This window comes from Syngnathus leptorhynchus, chromosome 9 (genome assembly GCF_054491065.1).
Source record: "Syngnathus leptorhynchus isolate UIUO chromosome 9, UIUO_Slep, whole genome shotgun sequence".
Classification (NCBI taxonomy): Eukaryota; Metazoa; Chordata; class Actinopteri; order Syngnathiformes; family Syngnathidae; genus Syngnathus; species Syngnathus leptorhynchus.
The window spans coordinates 7,731,293-7,758,235 of record NC_141203.1 but is presented as its reverse complement, the minus strand read 5'-3'; the positions used below and the strand labels follow the sequence as shown (position 1 = coordinate 7,758,235).

The window sequence follows — 26,943 nt, the reverse complement described above, 5'->3', positions numbered from 1 at the left end:
CATCTAAGCCTTCAAAGGGCCCCTTTTATCTCCCCGCTGCAACCCCGGCCCCGCTGCAAGGCGAACGCAGCGTTGTTCAATTATTAATCAGACACGTTTTTGCACACATTGGAGCGACACAGTTGAATGAATAATGAATTTGGTAACATTAGAGGAGGGCCACGCCGGTGATGAGCTCATGAGAGCTCTTTTACGAAGGCTAATGTGTCCAATTAAGGTCATTTCGACTGTACCGAGAAGGATTACTATCCTATTTTTTAGTCACTTGGTGTTCAAACTGACATTTTGCCAACTTGATAGCAAACAGCTGCTACGCCGTCGTCCGTGCGCATCTGTCCACTATTTACGTACTGTTAGATCTGCTTTAAGTCTCTACCAAGTCCCGGAGGAAGTATCTGGAAAGATTTTCGGCTGTTAAACGCTTCGCTCTGCTTACTAGCTAGCTGCTAACTGTGTGCGTTTGCTGCCAAATGAATGGTGTAAAGTGGCCTTTTAGAGATTCCTCCCAAAACGCAGCTGCAGAAAAAAACATACAAAGGGGGGGTGGGGGGTTGGGGGGGACTACATTTTCTTGGCTAAAAAAAAAAAGGCTTGGTGCGTCAATGCATGGATTTAGAAATTTAATCAGTGGCAAAGTTTTTAAGTGGAAAAGTTTTGACTGCTTTTAGAAAACAGGAAGAGGGCGATAAGTTATCTTGATCTCAAGATGGGAGTGTTGTCATTTAATCATTTCACCCCGTCTAATGAAATATCTTGTATGTTTCATTTAAAATAGTCAGAATGCAAAAACTGGGGTATGGGGCAACTTTCGACATCTTGCTAAAAAGAGAATTATTCTAAGTTAGCCACTTCCACTTTGACTGGCAATAGAAAAGTTATTGTTATTGACTCATCTCTCAAGCATTTACGCTATTAAAAGTAAAAACGGTGAAAACAGCTCATTCCCACAGACAAATTACTTGTTTTTTTCCAGACCACTGCACTAAAACAGCAATGTTTTTTTGCTATAAAAAAGTAGTAAAAATGCTTTCTGCTGTTGATTGCCAGTTCTACCGTGCTACAAATAACTACAAACAACACTATTATGCGATTTTGGATGTGTTTTTCTTTTTCAACATTTTTCCTCGTATCTAACATTCCAGAGCCTGGAATGAACCGCTACCACGTCCAATGGATGCCTGAGTACTGCCACCACAACGAGACGCGGGGACCAGAAAAATCCTCAACGCAGGTATGTTTCCGGCAGCTATTTTGCACCTTTTACAACGTGACACCTGGAACATGTCTCATACGTCCAAAATGGATATAAACATGTCAAAAAGTGTCAACATTACTGAATAATTCAAATATCTATTCAGTTATTCTGGAGTCTTCACCTACTCATTTAAATGCGGCAATGTTAACATTACTGCAGTGACTGCCGTCTCCAATCATTTTCCTTATTTAATGGTCCTTGTAAATTTAATGTACCAGATTTTGACCTTATTTAATGATCTGTGCTTTCATTCTCGTGATGCTGCCATATTCAAATTGTGCCATTTGGGAGCAAAAAAATTGGAGTTCTATCAATTCAGCCCAAGTCAGGGTTTCCCAAAGAATTTGGTTTGGAATCCAAAATGGTTTGTGGGTCAATTTCTAAGCAGACATGCAGATTATTGCCAAATAACATTTTAGTTCTTGTTTGGATTCCAGAAAGGAACCAAATTCTAATTTTCGTCTTGTGCTGAAAAAGTTTGGCCAAGCTTGCTGAGGCAGAGCCTCATCAGCAGCTCTGTGCGATGCAAAACACGTGCCTCCCTACCCTCACCCCTCCCGTTTTTATTTGATGCTTTAGCCTGGACAAATCTTCCACTCGATGAACCCGAAGCCCAATGGCACTCGGCAAATCAATGGCTGTTGTTGTGAACGCTCTAATTCAGTCTTGTGGTCAGGCGATTGGGGTGATGGCCAATAAAAGGCATTTAATAAAGCAAATGTTCCGGGAATGGAGGACAGCATTGAAGGAGCCTCCACTCCAGGCTTCCTTTTTAGAGAGTCAAGGGAGGTGAGGGAGTGCTGTTTGGGCTCAGGCTGATACAGGATGGCAGAGACCTGGCCAATCAACACATTCTTTGGGGAGCCCGACTGTGGTTGCTAGGAAATATACATCCTGCTTCTATAGGTTGGCTGGGAAGGATTCCAGCCGTATGCTTTCATGTGAGCGCAGCGTCTTTCTCATTCACTTTTAATCAAAGCTGTTTGGTATCAGAGAGAAATGTACACGGCGCCTCTACAGGGAGCACCCTGTTCAACTTGAAGCGCCACTTTTTGTCCAATGAGAGATCATAATTCATACGTCAGCGATATTTCTGTAAAAAGGAGATGAGAGATGCACTTTTTTGGGTGCTGCATTCAAAAAATGTTTGAGGATCTGCTTATAATAATTTGGTTCTCTGGTCTGGACCAAAGCAGTTGCATTGCTTTTGTAATAAGTTAGTTAGGAGAACTTAATTTAAAAGAAAGAGAAAAAAAGTTAAACTCACTTTAAAGATTCCATAGACTCAGATTTAAATATTTCACATTCATTTTTATTTTTTACAATTTGGCAATTCAGATGATGGATGGATGGATGGATGGATGGATGGATGGATGGATGGATGGATGGATGGATGGATGGTGAAAGGTTAAAGCCAAAACCTTTCACCATCTCAAGACATTTGAAAATTATTAAAAAAAGAAATAGGTTTACGCCAAATACATTTTCCTTGTTGGATAAATTTTTACAGTATTAATTGGATTTTTTTTTTTATTAAAAAGAAACTACAATATTGTGATGTATTCAGATGCAGCACTAGCTATATCTGAATGTGACCAAAACATTCCTGACATTTCAATTCTTTCTAGTCTACATTTTGAGTCTTGTGGTCTGTGCTGTCTTCAAATCTCAGCTAAACTGACGGCTCGATTACAAACGGGCCGAGACCGACCTGTTCAAGTGGTCTCAGTCCGTTTGTTTTGGTTGCGCTCCAAGTTTAGGTTTGATAATATTCACACTTGATCACGCAAACCACCAGAATTCACACCCTGAAAGTGCGTGTTATTTGGCATGGCACACAAACAGGTCTGGCCACCGAATTATCATAGTGAAAAAAAAAAAAAATGAAAGCGAGGTTCTGAGCCCGAGCGGGAATGTGATCCGTCTTGGCGCCGCGCTTTTAATTATCTCAGAGGCTCGGTGGGACGTGACCCCCGATGTCATGTCAAAGTCATCAACGGGACTCAATGGTGTGTTTCTTGGCTCAGGAGAACTACATCAACCTCCCGGGCCTCTTGTTCTCCTGCAAGTACAAGGTCACGGTTCACATGCTCAAGTCCAAGAGACGCTCCAAGGAGGAGAGCATCACCTTCCTCACGCCGTCTTGCGCTACCATCCGGAGCAAGACTCACAAACACATCCCCTGCCTGGGAGAGGGAGGCAAGTATTTAGATATGTGACAAAGCCATCTGATTATTGTTGATATAGCAATTAAACTCTGCAAGTGTATTCAATCAAGGTAATGAAATAAAATCCATAAACTATCAAAACAAGATTTCAACATTTTGGGATTCTTGCCACCGGGGAAAAAAAAAATAATCTGATTGAGCCAAGAAATAGTCTGGCACGTAACAAGTGTCGGTTTATACGGATCTCTGTGGAGCGCAAACCTCCTGCAAGGCCAGTGTACAAAAACATGTATCGCAGATTTGATTGATGGAGGTTTTGCAAAATGTCGTCAGAGATATGGATGAAAAAACACCGTCCTTGGCGGTGCTATTAAAGTTTGAAATGTAATTTAGTGATTCCCCTTTGCTTTATAGATAGCATACCGACCTAAAATGGTATCAATCTTCTACTGAATACTTGGCAAGAAACTAATTTTTTTTTTTCCTCAAACAGCTGCAACACTTCCCAAAGTTTTGGCCAAGCCCGAAAACCTGACAGCAACGTTTTCCATCAACGGAGGAAATATTTCCGGCAGCTTCCTGTGGCGTGTGTCTCGGGTGGCGGCCCACCAACGCATTACGGGATTTCAAGTCACCTGGGCTGAAATCACCACTGAGAGTCGACAGAATAGCTTGCCCAACAGCATCATTTCCCAGTCCCAAATCTTGCCTCCGGTAAGAAATACCACCGCCAAATTGTCACATAGCTCAGCTCTAGTTTCCAGGGTAACACTTTTATCCCAACAAGTTAGCAATATACTCAGTTTTTGTTGGAGTCTCAGTTGCATCATTAAAAAAAAAAAAAAAACGATCCCCCGATTTACTGGTATTTAAAATTGTGGAGTGACTCACAATGTCAAGACTGTTGAACCAAAGACAAACAAATGGGTTTGAAACGAGCCCCGAATGATGAATTAATTATAAGCGCACGGTCTTAAACTACTGGAAGTTGATTCTTCAAAAATTTATCATAATCTATAAACAGCGTTTGAATCACTTCACTAGTCTGCAAATTCTAACAGTCCACAAACCCCTTGAGCAGAAGTAATGTTCGCATACGGTAAAATTATGATCTGCACTAGAGACTCCTTGATCACATTGCTGAATACGATTAATCAAGAAATCTGTAGGGTGTTTGAAACTCCGATAAGAAGCTACGATGAATCGTGAAACAAGTCGCTTGTGTTTCCGTGAGATAGAAGCTCCCAACGCTTGTGTTTTATTTCTCAGTGTCGAGGCTGGCTTTAGGTTAACGCCCCGTGGCCTTCCTTTCATGAATCTTGTGCGCAGACAGACGCTCGGGAAAAGCTCCGAGACGGCGTTGTTCTCACACTCTCATATCGTTTCATCTGCCTTTGCGTCTTTTCACTTTCATGCTCTGCGAGAAAGAGAAAACGGCTTTTTGACATCATCTGGCTCCTTCAACAGTACGGTGCGCCTATCTGCGCCTCCCAGCCTCCTGAGCTCGACTATAAATAACGCCACCCACCGCACGCTTTATCGAGCCGGCTGCAGAGACGAGAGCGAGGCGGCCTTATGAAAGCTGTGATTTGTTTTTGTCTAAGTCCCCTCTGTTTGCCAACTTTGGTTTGAATTGCATCTGATTGCGTGTCTCTGCGGTCACTCGGCAGGATCACAATCTGCTGGTCGTGTCCAACCTGCGGCCGTCCACCTACTACAGACTGGAGGTGCAAGTAATAACGAGCGGAGGGGAAGGCCCCGCCACTGTCAAGACCTTCCAGACGCCCAACGTATTAGCAGTCAATCAACACCGTAAGTATGAGCTCACTTCTCACATCAGGCTCTTCCCACCATTAACATTTCAAGCTGTTTCAACATTATCAGATCAATGACGCACTACAAGATGATTAGCCCTTTTGGGAACCAACCGTTCATCCGTTTTCTATATCATCTATGTTGTTGAGAATTGCAGTGAGACGGAACCTACAGACTACATACCAGACGTAAACATCTTGGTAAAAAAAAAAAAAATACAGGCAAATATTATCATGAATGTCCATATTTTCATTAGCACAGTACTTCTTCTGACTTCCAAGCTGTCATATAAAATTCAAACGAATACGAACCCATGTCTGATGCGAGGCCAAAAAAATGCGACGTCGCAAATCATTGCAACAGGCCCCGTCTCTTTAAATCAGATTAGCCTTGCGTACGTCCATGAACGATTGTGACAATAGACTTTTATTGTCAGACTTTATACATATATCAGTCTGCAATGTGACATGCTAACTGCAATATGTTGAATTTATCGATTCTAACTAGAACTTCAGACATTTTTGGATGGTACGCTGGCATTTTATGAGAATGAATGTGTCGTCATGGCAACACTGTCTCACCGACTCGCTGAGGTCACTAGATTGTAACATTTTAACAGAATTTGATCCAACAAAACAAAAGCACATGAATGCTATCCAATGACAACTTTGTAGATCCACTTTATTATTATTTTGACACTAGTAGAAGTTTTAGATACTGGTACTTAACACACCCATTGGTACAAGCTAACTGTGCTTCAGCACAATATTTATTTACTGCAAATAATGTATTATGTAGTATATGTAGTATAACTCATCTATATGCCAGTGACCATTAGTGAGAGACAGAACAATTAAATTCTCTTCCACTAAGGGGCAGAAGGTACAATTAACCTTTGTATTCACCTGTCATTCACATCACCCAGATTAAGTTCTAGGAAACTGGCTCAGGTTTTACACAAAGTGCATTTGTGAGTAAACTGAGACAGGATGATAGCTACGTTAATATATTCATTTCTCCTTACGTTTTTTGTTTTTTCTAACACAAAATGGCTCAAGGAATGTAGAGAAACATTTTACTACACAGATGGGACAACATTAAAATGTGACAAAATGGACTTTTGCTTCACTGTGTGTGGGTGGAAAATGGCAGTGAAATTCAACGACGCCATGAAACAGGAAACGAATAAGCCCGCAAGGTCAGAGCTTGACCAACAGTCCTGTGTGTGATGAAAACATTGCCTTGAAGAGATTCATAGCCAAACTGTATCGGTGCAATAGCATCTTGGGACACTCCGATGTCCTTCAACCTCTCTATAAAAGAATCCTGTGTCGCGTATTTCACAGCTTTAATCTGTGCCTTTTTCCCGCCCCCAAGGGCCCAGACTCCGGCAACACCATTCCCATCACCAGAAACCATCGGTCGAAAGACACTGAGTCGTAAAGTGAGGCAAATCCAGTCGTTCTTTCCTTCCCATTTGTCAGAGACTATCCGGAAAGAAAGTGTGGAAACGTGAACTGTCCCAAAAACCGACGCCCCCGCCACACTCCCTTTTCCATTTATGAAACAACAGTCCTCTTCTTTGAAAGCATCACAAGACATCCTTTTCGGAACCTCTCTGACTCACCACGTCAGACCGGTGTACAGTTTTGACAATTTTACTACAAAGTCTACTGTTGTGTATTTGTTAGTACGCAGCTAATATGGAAGTCATCAACAACAGCAGCTTGTGTACGTACAGTTTGAGGCGAACACAGAAAAACCAATATGTACGTCGTTGATTTGCGAAGAAAAGCACGAGATCTATTTATTTTGACCGATGTTTGGTGTCACGGTTGTCTAATCCAGAATATGTCACATAGTTCCATTGCATGTAGTCCATTCGATTTTTAAAAATGCGCTTCAATTGGAGAGCTTTTGCATGGCGACCGTTTGCATTCTGTTGGCATGAAAAAGAAAAATTTAAATGGTCCTTTTTCGATATGTTAGCGATATTCCTTTAACGGATTAACAAAGAACTATACTGGGAATACTATGTAATGTTTATTAATGAAATTATAACGTGTGGAAATGATGCATTGTACATCTTGGCTGTAGAAATGTTTGTCGTGGAACAGTCAGTGAATGTTTATATTTATTTATGTGTGTATTCCAGTTTGATTTGGATGTGTGTGGATGTGGATGTTCTGTGTGTTTTAGTATCACTTTTGAATGTTTTTTTTTTTTCGGGAAGCAACACAAATCTTGTAAAGACACTTTGTAAAAATGGAATTGTAAATACAGTCTTATGTTACATGTTATTTTTCCATGGTAGAAACTACAAACTGCGAAGTAATAAAATAATCCTTAACCAGATCCTCTGTGTTGTTTGTTCAGTCCGAGTGTGTGAGCGGTAAATAAACACATGCCTCCCCACTGCGCTGAACTCTTTGGCCGTTACTGATGCTTATTTTGGCTCACAAAAACCCCACCGTGGCATCTTATTCACAGATGGCTCCAGGAGCCGAGGACATGCGCCCTCCGAGTCCAAATAAACAGGTCATCCAGCGCAGTTAGCGCCGCAGAGGTCCGGCAACCTTTCATCAAAATGCCCCAGTGTGTTTGAAAAGTGCTAAATGCCTCCTACGCTCGGTCGCCTTTTGCCCTCGTAAACCCGGAGAGTGGAAATGTTTACAAGAAAATAAAATTTGGAATTGAGTCTCAAGAGTCTTGCCTGTATTGTAGTGGTAAAATTGCCACTTGTGGATTCTTGTGTGTCTCATGGTCATGTCTTTATAGTGCAGAAGTGAATGGTTGAATGTGACTAATTCTTCTGGAAGGTTTTGCTCAAGTCGTCTAGGAGGGTTTTAAATTCTCGCTCTCAAACCTTTTTGTGCATAATATTATATGTTTCATCAGGAGGATGTTTGGCTATATGTTACACCAATTTCGCACATGGTAGCTTTTCTGTCCCATTTCTGAAAATGTGAAGAGGAATACTTCATCCTCCCACTGGAGGTGAGCCCAATATCCTACACAGATTCCTCATTCCCACGCTTAGGTGAACCATCTCACATCTGACACTAGTCTCGAAACTATGAGGAATAAGAGTGTCAACCCAGACTGGAATCTTGGTTCTCGTGGCTGGAAAAACATCAATTTTAACACAATACAAAAGGGCTCAGTAATATTAATTTCTCGTGATTACATGCTCTGTCTCTGTTCCACTTCAGACACTAATTGCCATGGAAACCAGAGAACGATAACTAGCATGTACGTCTTGAGGTGAGTCACAGTCCCTCAGATATGATAAGACTATACACTGACTCTAACACTATTTTATATTTGTTATATTTTGGTCTTTCTTAAAAAAGGTTAATTTTAACTGAATCCATTGTAATATTTCTATTTTATGTTTATTGAATAGGAAATCTTGTCCATTTTGCCCAGGAATCTCTGTCACTTTGTTACAACTCTACGATGCTATCCGAGTTTACAGCACTCACTTTCCTTTCAGCAAAGGCACACCAAGGATGGCTTCATGGATAATTATCCCACACTCCATTTTCACTCTGCTCTGATGAGTAATAGCCTCAATCTAGAGCTGGATCTGGGTCTTTTGACTAAAAATTAAAAAAAACTCGACAGTGACAAGACATCAGAGTGCCAGGTACTTGAGCAAAGACCACTCATGCAGCAAACCATCCTACTACTTCTGACACCCTATTCCAAAGGCAAGCCTCTTCACAAAAGCTAATGGTTCACTTCTGACACCAACAACCTTTGTTAGCCAGATCTCAAACAAAACAGGAATTGTCATTTGAAAAGAAAAGTCAAACCATAACATTCCTCTTTTGGTCTAAATTCCAAAATGATCCCAATAAAATGTATGTTTTGGAAAACAGCGTGATTCAAGGTGTTGGCTGCATCAACGTGACTAAGCCTTGATGGGTTTTTTTTGCAGTTATTTGTTATTGCCAATAAGATGGCTAAGAACGTGACTTTACCTACTAGACACTCACAGCAAAGAGATATTGCCTGGATAACCTGGATGGTCCTTTTCCCCATTTGCCTGGAGCGCTTGACAAGCCTGATTTAACCGGCGCTCACTAAAACAATTTGAAACGTGGGCTCCTCAGGCCAAGGCACACTTTTCCATTTTATGTCAGAGGATCTCAGATGAGCTCAGGCTCAGAGAGACGTCGGCGGCGTTTGTGGATGCTGATGATTTATGGCCTTCGCCTTGGATGGCGGCGTCTTCACGTTTCTAGATCCGGCAACAAACTATTTTTTACTGACATCATTTTTCCAACGTGCTTCGGAGCCCATGCAGTAATATCCACAAATACACTCATGACTAGTTTTAAAATGGTGCTGCCTGATGGATAGCAGGAGATCTATTGTTGGTTTTCAGCACTTACCTGGGCCTTTTGAGATGTCAAATTCCAAAAATGCTGGTTATTAAATACATAAAACCCCAATTAACACATTGCTACACAAAGCATTATATTCATGCCCAACTCTTATGCTCACCTGTCAAAAATGTACTATTTTGCTATTTTTTGGACACTGTTGCCATGGTACCCATTACACAAACTGGCCTTCAACTGTAGAGTAACCAGCCTTTTACTAACACCATTGTGGCGAGATACAAGAAAGCAATAAAACGCCACATTACCTCACAGACAGGCATTCAATCAAGCCCAAAAAACTTATTTATACAGTGCTCGTGTAGCCAGAATAATACATGCTAAATGAACTCCATCATTTACCACAACTCAACAGATTTCCTAACACAGAGCTCTCCAACCACTGCAAGCCACATTGGACCGCACAAATGAAATCATAATAATAAAAAAGATATAATACAATAAAATGACAAAAAAAAAAAAATCACTCGTGTATTTTTTGTTCATTTATTAGGCGCGGCTGAAATTTGTTTTATTTTGAAAAGCCACCGGATTCTTTCCATTTAAACAATCAATGGCACGCGAAACGCATGTCAAATTACAGGTGTGAAAACGCAAGCTTGCAAAAATGACTAATCAGCAGACGTATTTGGAAAGGATCCGTGCCGTGGAGGAAGGCGCAGCAACACAAACGCCTATGCACAGAAAGAAAAAAGAAAGTTGCATTTCACAGACAATACCAGAAGACTCACCTGAAATATGGATTCCCGGTGACAGCTGATTATCACGCACCAGGCCCGATATGCAGCGAGGGGTTTTCCAATGACTCAATGACGACTTCAAAATTGATTCATCAGCAAATAAATGTGAGTGCCTTGAGAGCGTCATTCATACTTAATGACATTGCATATTATTAAGAGAGGTGCAAGATGCGTTTTCAGAAATAGACAGAGAAAAGGTATATAATATGTACTTGTTTAATTTTGCACTTGATGTGTGGGCAGGCACTCCAGAGACTCAATATGCATAAATTAAAATGTTGTCTATCTGATTTCCCTTTTAAAAGCTCCAACATGAACAGAGCGTTGCAAAATGAAAAAAAATAAATATTGAAGATTGAATGGTAAGAGTTCTTAGAATAAGGGTGATGACCCACCGTTGGACTGCTAAATACAAGAAAAAAAAAAAAGAAAAAAAAGATGGCAGTTACCAAATAACATTGAGGTTAAGCAGTTTGAACATGAACGATATTTGTCCTCAATTGAACATGTCATGTCTCAACCTTTTGGTAATCAACGTGTTTATATGACATGTAATGTAATCTGCTTTCTTGTTTTCAACATCCATGGAGACGTCACTCTGCATCATGAACTAATAATTCAAGAATTGCTTAAAAGGAGTTTTAATTGGCAAATATGAGGTTCAAGCCACTGCACCTGAATTTGGGTCACAGGGAGGACGTCTTGTTTTTTTATGTTGTTCACCCACCTCCCACGTATAAATATTTTAAAAAAATATACAGTTCATCGACACAAGAACGCCATCAGGAATCAATCCAAGTGAGCTCGATTAGACATGCGTCCAAACATCATAACAGCGGCGCCAAACCGTGAACCAAGGAGGATTTAGACTGAGGCCAAACGAAGCCTCCGAGAACAACGGAGCGCTACGATGACGTTAAACAGAATCCTTTGCAATCACGGCAAAGGTATCCAAACGCAGCAGTTGGAGTTTATCCTGTTGAGTTTTCAATTCCAATGTTCTTTACATTTTCTAACCAATGATTATTATTCCTTGTATTTCTACATTGGTCATAGGGCTTCCAGAGGTTTGCGCATGTATGAAAGGCCCCAAGATGTGTTTTTGTTAAATTCATGTATATGTGGAGGGCCACATGTTGACGTCTCTTTTCATTATCTTTCACCGTATTTCAGTGAGACCATTTAAAGTTGCTAAATTCATACAAGGAGCATTGAGCATTTAATACAGAAAAAGATCAATTCACTTTCCATTATTTCCAATAGGCACAATTGTTTGTAAATTCAAACATGGGTCATCAGAGGTCGAATGGTCCGAATTGGATGGAAATCCAATGTTTTGGGCGGTACCACTCAGTCGTCTGGAATCTTGTTTATGTACACTTCTATTATGTCACAGATGATTAGTTCTACTTGGTAGTTTTATGCTAAGCCTGCTCTCTTTTCTCGGCGCACAGCCAATATTTTGCCAAGTCCCTTTTTTTTTTCCTCCCAGCTGTGTGGGCCAACTCTGTTTTGCTCTCTTTTCATTGCTGTCACATAGTTCCCTCTCAGCACACAGCAAATAGTACTTCCCTCAAGTGTGAAAAGCTCCAAACAAAAAGGGCATCCAGCCTGCTTTGAGGCTTGTTGCAAGATGTCCAAGTCTCAGAAGTTGTAAAGGAAAAAGAAGGAGGAGGAGCGTGGTAGTGGTGGGAAGGGTTGGGGGGGGGGGGGGGCAACAACTCCATAATAGGTCAGTGAAAGCAAATGCTTTGTGTGCAATGTTAGCAGGTCTTATTCACTTTTCATGACATTGCATTCCTATTGGACAAGTCAGGCAGGGCATATGGCTTTGGAAATTAAACACATCATATTGCTGGATTATTTGTTTGGCGTGCCGCTGGCCACGCACATCCATCCCTTCTGCTTGATTTGTAGAGAACAGAGGCAGCCAGTTCTTTCAATGGCGTTTAGCAAAGCTATGCCGTTTCTCCTACACAACATCCCAAAACACACACACACACACACACACACACACACACACACACACACACACACACACACACACACAGCCAGCCGTTTCTGCGGATTAGCATTGCAATGAGCCGTGTATAGACGTTAGCCAAACACGGGCCACCCTATAAAGCAATGACTGTAACGCTACTCCTCAATAGGAAGTTCAACAAATGGAACAGTGATTTGAGCTCATATTTTTGCACTATGTCATGCAAAGTTAACTTTATGTGACTAAATTTATATGGTGAATGTATATTGAATGCCAGACTCAGGTGGAGGATAAAATAAAAATTCGGGACATTGGGCGATGTTTTCATTAACTTGTATTGCTAGTTAGGTCTGGTGATGAAAGCATGGTAAAATTCTTTATATATAAAATATGTATATGTGTGCGTGTGTGTGTGTGTGTGTGTGTGTGTGTGTGTGTGTGTACACATACATACATACACATACACACACACAGTATGTATGCAATTTTGGAATATGGTATAAATTCTTCATTTGTTTTTGCAAAGAGCATAAGCGCTAAGGCTGCTAATTACTTTACAAAAATAAATGAAGAATAAAAAATAAATAAAACAAAGTAGCAAACAAAATATCCCTGATGAAGCCAACAATGCATGAATCATAAACCTTTATAGATAATGAACTTGTTACATTGAAATATAATTAAATACAATTATTTTATACTGGTATAGTTTTTATATGGACTATGTAATTTAATCCACACATCTTTTGAGTTGGATTAAAATGTAATTCATTGAAAGTATTTCAGTGAGGATTCCAAAGTACAACAATGGGAGCACAACCGGGTGCTAATCCAAATTAGGATTGTTTAGCCTTGGGTGGAGGTCTGTTTTTTTTTTTTTTTCTTGACACTGTTCATAACCTGAATGATTTGAAAGGCTGATGTGACTCTCAGGTCATAAAGCGGAGCCAGACGTTCCCTGCAGATTACAACCACATGGACTCCATCCATTTACCATCCATCCACTCTGGGTGTGATGAGATGGAATATATTGTCTGTGAGATTGATGAAAAATAACTGCAATGTTTTCCCCTCCTCCTCTTCCTTCCCTGCCACCATTAGGGAGAGCAATGTACCTTTAATGCTGCGGTTAGGTGAGAAATCTGACCTTGCCCGGGGCGGCGGCGTGTTTCTGTTTAGGCTCTGCTGAGTGGGACCAGGCGGGGGGACAACATGAAAGGCGCTCTGTGTCGGCCCGAAAAGATGTTCGGTGCAAGTCTAATCAAGACCAGAGAGAGTGTGGACGGACCCGAGAATACGCTTGACACGTTATTCTGCGATGCATTATCGGCAAAAAGATCAGTGCTCACGTTCCGATTTGTTCCTTTAAGATGGACTCAGTCGTGAGACTGATGATACTAAAGGGAAATTGCTTTTGAACATTACTCTTCAATAATAAATTGATCAAAACAAATCCACTAAATCACACACTTTAAGTCTTCTTTGTTTTTCGAGTGGATAAAACGCAGGCAACATATATAATATAAGGCGCCCACTTACTTTACACAATCATTTTTCTTTTGCATCATACTGTGATGTAACCAAACACAGTATTTTTCCAGCACAAGTGTTCCTTTCCAGAGACAGCTTGTTGGAGGTGTTGATTCCTGGCAGTGAAGATAATGTTGGACTGCGTTGCAGGGAAAGAGGCGTTTTTCTGTTGTGTGGGAGGCAGAATATCACAACATCACGCTTCTCTTGTGCGGGAATCATACTGTTGAAAATGTGAAGGTCAAGTGGAACAAAGACACCCTGACACATTTTAGTAAGAGGATACAGCGTTTCTATTGGGCAACTATCGTATTGTGTGCCTATCAAAGTGGTTTGTGAATATTTAATACATGGCATAAACGAGGTGCATTTTTTAAAAGAAAATCAATTGGTAAAGCACACAGTAAAATAGTATATGTAAAAAATTATCAGTTATTAGTATTGTTATTATTATTAATGGGTTAGGTTTTATTTGTACATATGATGATGATGTTGTTATTATTATTATTATTATTATTATTATACTTTAGGTCATTAAAATATCCCATTGCAGAAATGTTGTTATTAATTACAGTTATTATTACTATGCTCGTGTAGTGAAGATACTATATGAAATAAATTGGGCCTTTCACAATGTTTGAATTATCACCAAAATAAATTATTTTCCCAATGACAAGCAGAAGGGTTAAAGACATCATGAAATTGCTGAATGCTAATTATATCATTTATAATAATCATTCAGGGATTAAATTGACAATTTAGAAAACCACAGTTTTGAATAAGTGTCGTATAAAAGCAGTTCTGTGGTTAAAGTGTCAACCGCACAATCCATCAACCTACAACGTGGGTTGGAAACCTATGACCCGTGGACCATAGAACATTTGAACCAGCATACCATGGAATTTTAAAAGCAATAAAACCTCAGAGAAAAGTTCAGAAGTAAGAGGCGAAACATTTAACCTACAAAATGATCATAATAATCATAATTTAAAAAAAAAAAAAAAGTGTAGTTTGATCGTATTGTTTTCCCCTGAATGCGTTATGGCCCTCAGAGGACTTTAGACAAACTAAACTGGTGCCTGATAGGAAAACGTTCCCTCAATTGTGGTTTAAGAGCTCAGGTCAAAGGTAAGCAAGAGGTCCACCATGTTTGTGTTGACAAAGAAAACGACACAAGAGGAGCCGTTATCCAAATCCCTGATTCCAAAGCAAACATCCTCACCACAGGCATACAAAGTGAGGTGATCCTCTAGGAAAGTACTATCCATCTGCCCGATAACGGGTTATAATCCCCTCGGATTAGTGTTAATCCCCCTAATGTGCTTTCCTGAGAAAAAACACACTTTGACCCATGTGACCTGCCCCTAATTAATGAAGTTTGGACCTTCGGAGCCTGGATGTGCTTTCCGTTCCCGCTCTTTTTGCTACATGAGCCGTTACGGACTTGATATCCCAAAATGCAGCAAACATACGTTTGGAAATTAACTCTGGGAGATTTTGTTTGTTGAGGCAGAGCACATGGCCTCCCATTGAATCATTCACTACCATTAACCACCATAGACGTCAACCATCTCTTGAAACTGGGCTGGAACTGAATGAGTTAATTTCAAAACGCAGTAATGTTATAAACTAGTCAGCGGCTTGTGCTTGAACTGTTCTCCATCTGCACTGGCACTCCTTTTTTTGTGGCACTCAGAGTGAGGCAATACGTGTTTGGAGCCCATGTCCAAACACACCCATGATTAGTGAATAGGGATTTTGGGTGCGAGTCCGAGCTTTACTGTTCCTGGTCTCGGTTTTTGTACGATTTTTTTTTTTAAAGATGTGACATACTCCAGAACGCAAAATACAGAAAATACAAATTTATTGAAATCTGAAGTAAAACTAAACTGCATGGCCAGTGATCCGTGTACAACTAAAGGACGCCATTTGAGGTCCTCGTACCATATTTTAAGACCAAGGCAAGACATGATCTGAGGCAAGACAAAGTTCATAGTTCACCATGCGCGGCGTAGCGGGTGGGGGGTATGGTACAAGAGCCTAGCTCGAGGCCTTTGGGACGAGGGAAAGGTCAAGAGGTTGAGTTGACTTGTAATCCACAGTAGACATTTTCATCATCGACATTTCCTGCCAGTTATAGGGACAGCAAACACATCTGCAAGTGTGAAAGTTCATAAAAGAAACACACCTGCCATCCAAAGGGGTTGTAAAAACGGCAAGTTGCGACTATTCCATGCCGATTGCGTTTCAGCATCACGCCTTCCGGTGTCGCTCCGAAGAAACTTGCATGACAGTAAAAACTGAATTCTTTGCAGGCCCATCTGGAAGTTCACAGATAGAAAGTCTTGTAAAGCCTATGAAATTATGAACCGTTTGAAAGCAGTCAGCGTTAGCTTAGCATAAAACTACAAAAGCCTACCAGAACATCTGAAATGTATTTGGGTTTATCACAGGCAGTTTAAATGGTGGCAGGTGATAATTCTGCATATGTGGACACTTCATTTCTCTAGTCATATTTTTTTCTTCCTCCCTTTAAATATTTATCTTAAAACATATGAATTATTATTGAGTGTTACGCTTTCTAGGTATGTATTAGGTATTTCAAAACCTGATAATCGCAGACCCCATTGATCGTAACAGTGACGAGCAGCCCCCCCCCACCCCCCCCCCCCCCTTGTAGCATTCCGAGGCGTCTGGACATATTTAAATCAGTAACTTTCAAGTTTTTTTCTATTTTGTTTTATTTTAATGCTGGTATGAAAATGAATGCCGATGCAGAGGGCATGTGGTTCTCATTAGAAACAAACATGATGTCAAACACAGTGAGAGCGTGGACGTCTCTGGAGTTTGCCAGCGACGGCTTGCTGCACTCCATCATTTGGGAAGATTTCAGCAAAAAAAGAATCGAAAATATAAAGTGTGTGAGTCATTCAACAGTTAAATTTCACACACTTAACCCCCAAAACCATAAATAGTAACCTTTGTAGATTGAAAATTCACCTCGTTTCATTTTTGCATTTGTGAGTCATGCCGCTTGAAACTTCTTACTCTCATCCAAAAATGGATGTGAGCAAGTGGTTGTAGTCGCCACAAAGTGACTCCACAGGATTTAGTTTCTTGTTAGTGCTGCACTTTCCAATCTTTAAACATTATTCTAATTTGTCAAAGCAAGGGCCCCAATTCATTTTGAATGATTCTGACAGTGTATACGTTTGAAATAGTTGAGATCAAAGTACTATTTACAGAATGTGCCTTTACCGGTCTTAATTTTAATACTAACTAAATTATCCGGCCACCATTGTGTACTTCAACGCAAGAATTTTATTCCATTCAAAGGAATGGGTTACTGGATGAATAGACACAGAATGGTCGAAGTAGCTGAGATCAAAAGGTAAAACTACTCAAACTGTGAGTTAGATGTTCCATATCACAGCAGCAATTATTTTCTTTTAGAGGAAGAAATGGGACAAAGCAAACAAACTATTGTAATTTATTTTCCATCGCAACAAATTTTTTATAGTCAATCAATCAATCAATCAATCAATCAAGTCAAGTTTATATAGCCCTAAATCACAAGCAGTCTCAAAGGGCTCTGTCCTCTGCATTTAACCCATCCCCATGTGATTTTGATCCATCCCCTGGGGGAGAGGGGAGCAGTGAGCAGCAGCGGCGCCACGCTCGGGAATCATTTTTGGTGATCTAACCCCCCAATTCCAACCCTTAAATGCTGAGTGCCAAGCAGGGAGGCAATGGGTTCCATTTTTATAGTCTTTGGTATGACCCGGCCGGGGTTTGAACCCACAACCTTCCAGTCTCAGGGCGGACACTCTACTACTAGGCCACTGAGCTGGCAACATAGTCTACATTTGATTTAATGCCCCAATAATGTGATCAGTTCATACCTATGAAGACATCATGCTTTGCAACAGATAAATCTTGCAACTCAATGTGAGCCGTGACGCACCTGAGGGAGGACGGGGATACTTTTATGTCGGTGTGAGTGAGTCCGAACACATGTAAATGCATTTAGCGTTCCACCCACACAGCGTGAACACACAAACACAAAGTCAAGTGGAGGAAACATCCTATCATAAATTCCCTTGCACCATTGCTAGCGCTGCTTTTTTATCCAGTTTTATAAACATAAACGGTTCCGTTTGTCCCGAGGTGTTGAGTGCTTCTGAGATTTAGGTGAGATGCGGGACGGCCCTGGCAATTCCGAGTAGGTTATTGTGACTGTTCTTCTGAGATTTAGGTGAGATGCGGGACAGTCCTGGCAATTTCGAGTAGGTTATCGTCACCGTGACAGTTTATAATACTCGAGAGGTGCGAAAACATGTGGCGTGCATGCAAAAGCTGGGACGAGCTTCTACTTTTAGCCAACTTTCTGGGGCCGGAGGCTGTTAAACACCACCCAGTCATCTGGATGAATGACATTATCAGCTAATTATCTGATACTTTTTGAGGATAGTCTGCTTTTCATCATGTGCGACACAATGGTGGCTCATACTTTGAAGGCTCCTTGTTTCACTCAGTACCTTACATGCACACATGAATCCAGTTACAGACATAGATCATCGTGAGGTCCTCTGTGCACTATTTGGCTATGTGCTACTGTTATTATACACGTGAAGGCCATTATTTTTAAATGCATCGATTACAGATCTAGATGTATTGGCTTATTTTTGGACAACAGTTGGAGTTGAAGGCCCCAGAAGTGAATTTAAAGAAAAATATGATCAAATGATTTTAAACCATCATAATGCAAATCTTGTGACAGGGATCGGCGGTGTTCAGTTAGAAACTGCAAGGCCTTTTTTTGAAATTATTATTACTCGCAGATACCCCAAAACAAAAACAAAACCAACTAAAAACAAAACAAAAACTGAAGACCAAAAACCACAAGTGAGTAGCGGCCCCGCCTCGTGCGGTTCCGAGCAGACCGCGCTTTGTAGGCTTCTCTAAACCATGATAACAGGCTGAGTCTAAACTAAAAAGCCTGTCAAAAAAAAAAAAAAAAAAAATCGAAAGTGAAGTAAGGCAACCTTGAGCTAGCAGGATCGAAACTATGCTCGAGGTGAAGTAATCAATGTTACAAAATCAAAAATAAAATAAAATATAACAACACAAGAACAAAAAGGGGAACAGAAAGTCAAGTGATAAATAATGAAATCATTTTTATCTAAATCCAGTGCCCCAGTTAATTCCTTCAATCATCTCACCATAAGCAACTGTTCACTACACCTGAGAATAAAAACACAAGTAGCCGGAGCTATATAGTTCAATAGAAGAGAGAAAAAGTAAGATTTCAAAAAAAAAAAAAAAATTTAAAAAAAAAATCATTTTTATGAATTCAACGTTACTCCTCCACAGAGACAAAAAGTTCAATATCATATACAGGAAAGAGTAATTTGGTTTTCCAATCAAATAGTCACTTCATAAAAAGTCTGGTTTTAATCGCTCGGCTGCCTTTTTCTCTGGTGTCAGTATATGTAAGTGGGTGTTTTTTTTTTTTTGAGGGGGGGATTATTGATCGATGTTTGATGACTCCATCCAAAAGGATTTGAGAGAAAGTGCAATCATTTCTGCGAAACCACGCCATTCCTTTCAAATCGACGTAGCTCATCAAGGGGAAATGACGGCTTAATTAATTTAATTAGAGCTGAACTACATGCGTTTCCTCTCTAATTACTTGACGTGCCAACTCCCCCCCCCCCCAGTAATACATCCAAGCGTTGTGTTCACAGTAAATAAAGCGACCGTACAAAGACAATGAGATCCCGCACAGATTGAAACCAGCCCTTGCATCGCGGGAACAAGTCATCCCTCCGATTTATGTCATCCAGTTTTTTAAAATAGATCACAGTAATTTGATTAAAAGGGATTGACGGCCTGGTGAGTTACTGTCACTGTGCCAAAGGCCAAAGACTGGTTTTGATTTCTCCTGAGAAGAATCCTTCACCTCCCTGGCAGTTCTTTCAATATGAGGCCAGAGCCTTTCATCTGCGCCTCCGAGCTAACCGGGGCGCCTTAATGCTTTGCAGATTCCTTTGCAGCTCCGACGATATTTTACCGTCATCGTTTTAGTGGCTGGCGGGATTGGCTTTCAAATGCTTTTACGTGGTGATTTATGCCTTTGGAAGAGACTGAAAAAAAAAAGCCTTGTATGAGAGAGCAACGGGACGACCCGTGCATGGGAATATGAAGCCTCATTAATGCGGCTAATGTTACACAAGGCCGCAGGTGCACGAAGAAGCAGATAGCAGCGTGCCAAACAATGATATTTTTTATGAATAGAAGAAAAAATCAAGAAGACAAAGGAAAAGGCTCATTTCAGCCAAAGTTCAGTACAGATACTTTCAGACTTCTCAATGATTAGTATTCTCGTTTTACGACTGGAATCCAAAAGTATGTGAAGATCTTTTTGAGTGCTAGCTAAAAAAAACTGACTGACATGCAGAACCTTCTGTATGCTCAATTGAGTGTGTTTTCAAGACCCACGAAAGTCACCCTTGAAGTGCTCCACCCATTTATCTATTGTCGGTACCACATCCGGTACTAATGCTCATCGTTCTCATAATTAATTAATGCACTAAAGACAGTTAAAGTTACACTAGGTAGTAAATCATTGCGCTAAATTGTACATGAATTTTTGATCAGTGTCAAAGTTAGTGTCATCAAGAGGAGTATGACGTAATGAAACATAACAGATGTGCGCCATCATAAATGCGTTTTTATAACTTTATGTAATAATTATGCTTTACCACAGCTAAGAAACCTTGTTAACATTGATGTGCTTGGAAATAATTGATCTGTGTCATTAGATTACGTAAGGCTGTCATTGACAGGGTCTAGTCGATCTGTTTATCCACTTTTGAAACAGACCTGATTCCAATCTGAGGATATCCGATTCTAGAGTTTTTTCCCTCCTATATCTGAATTGGAAGAAAATGTGTCGTTGAAAAGACCTTCTGTATTTTTATGACCGTAGCACCTTTCTTTTAGGAAACAACTATTTTCTATCAAAGTATGAACAGGAAGCTGCAGTCCATAATTCAAAAAGCAATCATTGCAGAGACTAAGAACTGCGGCTTGATTTGTTCTTCAGAGCTGACCTGTGTGGACTGCCAAGAATAGCACTCCGATGTCTGATGCGTCTGGTTTATGTTCGCAGCAGATAGGTCAGAGTCAAACACTTTCTCGCTCCCTGCCGCTTGATGCTGCGGTGGTTTTGAAAAAAAAAAAAAGCAAAAAAAAGCATCATTGTTCTCTTATTGGCCAAACAGCTCTGCCAACAGCGTTTTTCTTTCACTTCTACCCAATTGGTTCTGCAAACTCTAAAACGAATTTGTGGCATACCCAGAGAGTGTCTGGTTTAGGACTAGGTTTAAAAGAATTCAGTTATAGTCGGAGGGTCGGAGTGACAGTACGCTAGACTTTGGGGTTAGAGTTAGAGACTGTCTTTGGGGGTGATCATGGCAAGTTAAGTTGCCAGCTTTGTTTTTGGGTTTATGGTTTTTCCCCAGGGTTGGGGGATATGGTTATGGTAGATTAGGGGTTTAAGATAAGGTAGGGTTAAGTTCACACGCTTTGGGTTAGTGGTTCGGTTTAAACCTTAAAGTGTTCCTGGCACATACTCTAAAGGAGAAGATCTCCAAATCTGAGCTGGAATATTGAATTAAAATTGAATTCTTTTTCAACAAGGCAGCAGGATTTGATTTATTCATTGGGAATTGTGTGGTGTATTTATCGTCTTTCATACAGCTTTCATTCAGTGGTTGGAATATTCACATAGGGTGAACTTCTCAGCTGCGAGGTAAAAGATCTCCACTAATTGAACAGATGGGGGGGTTGATTGATGGAGAGAGGAAGCACCGTCCCTATTTACATATTCATGGCCGTGTAGTCCACCGGGGCTGAGACGGGAAACCGGCGGAAAACAATGGCGACTAAGTGTTCTCCCTGTCTGCTTCTCATTACAGTAAGTATGCTCTTGCAGCTACCATGCCTCTTGCATTTCTAGCTCCACCTCACGGAGTGTGTTTGGCTTGTGAGGACAAGCTTACACGCATGGAATGAAAAGACAAATTTCCCATCCGATCACTCTTTTGGTAAATAAAGACCTGACTGACAGCATGTGGAAGTATGACTCTATTTCCTATGGATTTTACCTCACCACCACTCAGTGAAAATCACGGTAACGCCGCTTCATTTGAAACATGCACCCCATGTTGCGGTGTTGCCTTTGGCTCCAGGTCTCCTTGTCTTCGTTCAAATCCCACTTGAAAAGTGTCAATCACGGCATGACAATTCTACAGCAAAGCAAACCTTGAACAATAAAGACACATCCATCAATTTTCCATAACGTTTATCCTTGCAGGATCACGAGAAAGTTGGATTCTATCCGAGTTTAGTTTTGAGCAAAAGGCAGGGTGCTCCCTAGACTATTCAACTTTCAATCACAGAACTGACACTAGAGATGGACATCCATCCAAATTGGCACATCAGTGACATAACAGTACTTTTGGTACAGCCTTGGTTTCAATCTGAGGATATCCGATTTGGTTCCAGCCCTAATAATTCAGAATCCAACAAAATGAAAAGAAGAAACCAACACATTTGAACGTGGACTCAGATCAGAGACGTGGAAATTGAGCCATCAGTTATTCGACCGTGCTTTTCAGACAGTGCCAGTGTCTGGTGGGATGTATCAAATACTTGTACAGACTTGGACGGCGACAATCAGGAGGACAAGGAGATCTTGACTCAATTTTTGCACCAAATTTCCTCAAAAACGCAAATAAAATGGATTTTTTTTTTTCCCTGGAAAACCATTTGGATTTAAAGGATCCACTTCACTTCTAAACGGGGTTGAAATAATGGTCCTCTAATCCGACCTTAACCTCTGATATGAAATACTGGTGGATTTGCTGAGTATTTTAGTTGCTGGTATAAACTGGGTCACTGCCTAAATTGGTGCTCGTAAGTGTGAAAAAAAATCCCACTGGAACCTCTTTGCAGGAAAGAAAAACTGCATTGTTGGAAACAAAACCCAGCCTCATTTTAAGCCAAACACCACCAATGCAATCTGGGTTGTGGCCCATGCTGGGAAAATAAAGATCCATGAATTGTCTGCTAAAGTAAGTTTTCCTGCACGAGATATCTCATCTTTCTTTCCACAAACACTTACTGAATGATGGATATCACTGAGCAAGTGTGTGAGTTTCTTCGAGGAGTCCTGGAAACGGCACAACAATCAAATAAAACCTCTGGCGTGTTCGTAGTCCCATCGTTGGACTGTTTTTTTTTTTTTTACCGCTGCAAGTGATTTGTCATGTTTTAACTCATGATGTCTGTAGCCATGAAGCCAAGGCATTCCTCCCCAAAGCTGACAGGAGAGAATCGTGGAAGGGTTCCAAAAATAGAATGAAAATAAATGTTTTGCGTTGATGTGAAATGCGTAGACATACATTTTGATACAATTTAAGTGAATATGGTGTGTGCTAAAACTCCTCCTGCTCCCTCTGATCTTTAGTTAATTAATTTCTCCTTGAAGACCCTGTAAAATTCATTCAGGTATTTGGTTCAAAATATATCCAGAGAACTCTCCAGTACTCATTTGTAGAAATATACTGTATATCGTTAAATGGCGTATTTTTCCCATCACATCAATCGCACTGTTCTGAAAGCAGTTAAAAATACTTGGCCCGTTTTAGAGCGCCTTGTTATTGGACATGAGTGCGTGCCCATCAGAGAAAGATGGAAAAGCAAAGAGAGCGAACTTAGCAGAAGGAATAAGAATTGTGCCGTTGCTAAAGTTTGCATGGATGAGGCTCAATTTCCCAACCGCTAATGTTACTTCTTTTCCGAGCAAATCAGTTAAGAGGGAATGCCAAGCAGTACATTCCACTTGTCCTCAAGTACATTGCACTTATTAATGAGCAATTAATGAACTATGCTGGTCCTTAGTCAAATCCAGAAACCAACTGATTTTAAAAGGCATTCAACTGTAAGATCTTTGTGGTAATCAAGCCCAAAAACCAAACTGGCTCAATGCTGTCAAGTTCAGTGACAACAAGAATGACATTAATAGAAATTTGTCGAGTCATTGGATAACTGTCAAGTTCCTTGCATGCCTTTTTTTTTTTTTTTTTTTTTAAATCAAACCCTAATTTACTGTTACTCCCTACATCATAAATGTCCATTGTTGCGTTGTTGAGTTTTTACCATACTTCATCAGCATATTGAATGATTCCAATAGATACAGAAACAAGATAAGAGTAAAGTATTCATTGGTGACTGGTTTTGAGGCTTTCTTGAGCCATCAAACAAATCACTTGAGTCATGTGTCTGATTTTTAATGAAAACCTGCATCTTGGACCGTTTCTTTTTTTCCAAAGAATATGACCACAAAATAGAGAATAAAACTATTTCTTATGATTGACCTCATAAATCTTTTTAAAAATCCTTTCCCAAAAGCCCACACTTCGTACCGCTAATAATATCAGCACAAAAAATGTCCTGATTTATTAGATCCTTGATGTTTCACAATCCAAGGACAAATTGGCTTGCTGAAAAATGTACGAGAAGGCGCCTATGTCGGGTGAAAATGCATTCCTGATGATACATTCTTGATGTTCTTATAAGAAGGAACATGGGCATGTAACCACAAACACTAAAAATGGGTGCGGGGGTGGGACACCTGATCTAAATGGCGGGTGGGGGGTGGGGTGTAGGTGATGGAGATGGCTCGCAACATCGAGAGAACTGTCAGACAGAACAGGCTGTCATGCTTCTAAAAACAAAACAAAAAAAACGCATCTCCACATCTTGAGGAGTAATCATTCCCTTCTGGATGCGTTTATGAGGGCGGAGGAGCTGCGGCAGTGACGCCTGTGCAATATAAAGAGGAAGAAGACTCTTAAATACCAGAGTGACCAAATTGACATTAAGCCTTTTGTCATTGCATGAAAGACACATTTATTTTTTGTTTGTTGTCTAAGGTTGGGAGAATGTGGAATGCCTGCCCATGATCTCTTTCATATTGTCAGTTTAACAACATCTCTACGTACTTTGTAAATGCTCATTCGTTTTCCGTAATGCTGTATCCTCTCGACAATAGTGGATGGAGCCTATCCCAACTAGCTTAGGTACCTTATAAACTTGTAAGATAAGGGGAAAATAACCATCCATGCTCATATTTGCACTTTTGGGCAATTTTGAGTCGACAATGAACCGGAAATGCCGGCCGAAGTTAAGACTTGAACCCAGAACCTCAGTGAGGCATCAGTGAAGTTAGCTACAGTTAAGTTCAAAATTTTCCTTTGGCTTTTTATTTCATCTTATTAATAGAAGAAGACATTTATTAGTAATAAGAAAATGAAGCTTGAATGAGGGCCATCGAGAGGACTCTATACACACACACACACACACAAGTGCTTCATGAAGCAAATTTAAAGTTTCATTTTCCCCATTTCCTTTAGACTCTAGCGTGTTCCAATGGTTACCAAGAAGTTAAGGTGATTTTTCTTTGGCTTTTTGCAACACACCTTTAACAAGGGGTGTTAATTACTCAGAAAATTAAAAAGACAAAGTTACAGTATGTAAAAATTCGGATCCCTAAGACTCCAGCCAGTGTTATGCGAAGTTAGAATAGAGCACTTCAACGCTGAATCTTTAAGGTTGTTTTTCTTTTAAACACCGGGTAGTAGTTCTGTTTCTCCAAGGATTCAGCAAGAAACTCATTTATATTTCAAATGCAAGGAGTAGAGGTGCGAGCCAGGCTGTCTGGACAGCCCACACGCATGAAATCATCTCTCAAAGCGGCACTCAAATGTGAAAATCACAGTGCAGTCAAATGAAAATAATCCACAGACATTTTAGGACTATAAAGGAAGAATATTTCTTTAAAGGACTTTATAAGAAAGGTCATCTAGACTGTGTTCAAGTCATCACAGGATTAGAAAGGTTCGATTTATGTCCTGTGCAATGGGTTAAAAAATTCCAAGTCCAAATGCTGGGAAATGAGTATTTTGTGCACTCTTTCCAAGTCTGTGGATCTAGTGCGAGCACATGACACGCTCTTGGATTCGTTATTCCCTTTCATGAAGGCTGAAGCATTGTCTCCGTCGGAGCTCTGCGAGCCTCCAAGGACGTCCGGGGAAGCCTGCCATGTGTTTGTTTGTCTGATGTCCATTTATAATGGATCTGGATTTCCAAACAAAAACCAAAACATCAAAGTGCCGATCGTTATATCTCGGAATTTCGGAATCACGTTACGCGTAGGAAATGAGCTAAACAACTTGAAAGGGCAGTGGGATTTAGCAATAAGACAGATGGCTTACAATGAACAAACGTTCATAGTTCACAGGAAAACAAGTCTCACTTGGCTATTTAGTTCACTTTTATTGTATTCAGAGAAAGAGTAAAGTTCAATGAATTATCGTTGAATGAATGCTTGTTATAAAGAAAATGCTTGAAATAAGAATGGGCTTCAGTGGAAGGGCCACAATCCAGATACTTTATGTATTATTGAACGTGTGCCTTTTCCCTTAAGGGAAAATAAGATACGTTTTGCCACCAATTATTTTCCAGAATACTCCAAATATATTGAGCACGCATCAGCAAAATATGCGTATTTTGACTGCAATTTGAATGCCACAAGCACACATAAAAAAAAAAAAAAAAAAATGACGATAATATCTGAGCGGATCATATGTCGCAATGTTAACTGCCATTAGTTTTAATATGTAGAGACTCTCCTTCCAGTAATCTCAAAGGTGAGTCGACATTTTTTACTGTTTGCGTCATTTATTGTCTTTTACATTATTATAAAAAATTGTGTTAAACATTCCCGGTCCAGATGGCTTGAATAGATTTTTACTTTCTACCATAAAATTAAAAAAAAATATTATTTGGTCACCAAACCAAAGTAAAGGAGATAAATACCCTTCGTGGGGCTGTTAAAACAAATAATGTGTGCTCAAGTCACGTATCCACACAACAGATTCCCGTCGCCGATGCAGGAGGCGACACTTTGGGT

General features: G+C 40.3%; 1 protein-coding gene and 1 long non-coding RNA gene across 2 annotated transcripts in view; both read left to right on the top strand.

Moving 5' to 3' along the window:
• Positions 1-7,593, top strand: part of anos1 (anosmin 1) — a 45,215-nt gene extending 37,622 nt beyond the window's left edge. The window contains exons 10-14 of the mRNA XM_085920148.1: positions 1,143-1,231; positions 3,283-3,454; positions 3,917-4,137; positions 5,094-5,235; positions 6,616-7,593. Coding sequence (XP_085776274.1) covers positions 1,143-1,231; positions 3,283-3,454; positions 3,917-4,137; positions 5,094-5,235; positions 6,616-6,674 — 683 coding nt within the window. The 3' untranslated portion in view covers positions 6,675-7,593. The remainder of the gene's footprint in view (positions 1-1,142; positions 1,232-3,282; positions 3,455-3,916; positions 4,138-5,093; positions 5,236-6,615) is intronic.
• A 2,645-nt stretch (positions 7,594-10,238) lies between these two features.
• On the top strand, positions 10,239-13,919 carry LOC147050951 (uncharacterized). Its single transcript, XR_015067290.1, has 2 exons — positions 10,239-10,492; positions 13,551-13,919. It is a non-coding gene; the product is annotated as an uncharacterized LOC147050951 (long non-coding RNA).
• Positions 13,920-26,943: the final 13,024 nt, after the last annotated feature.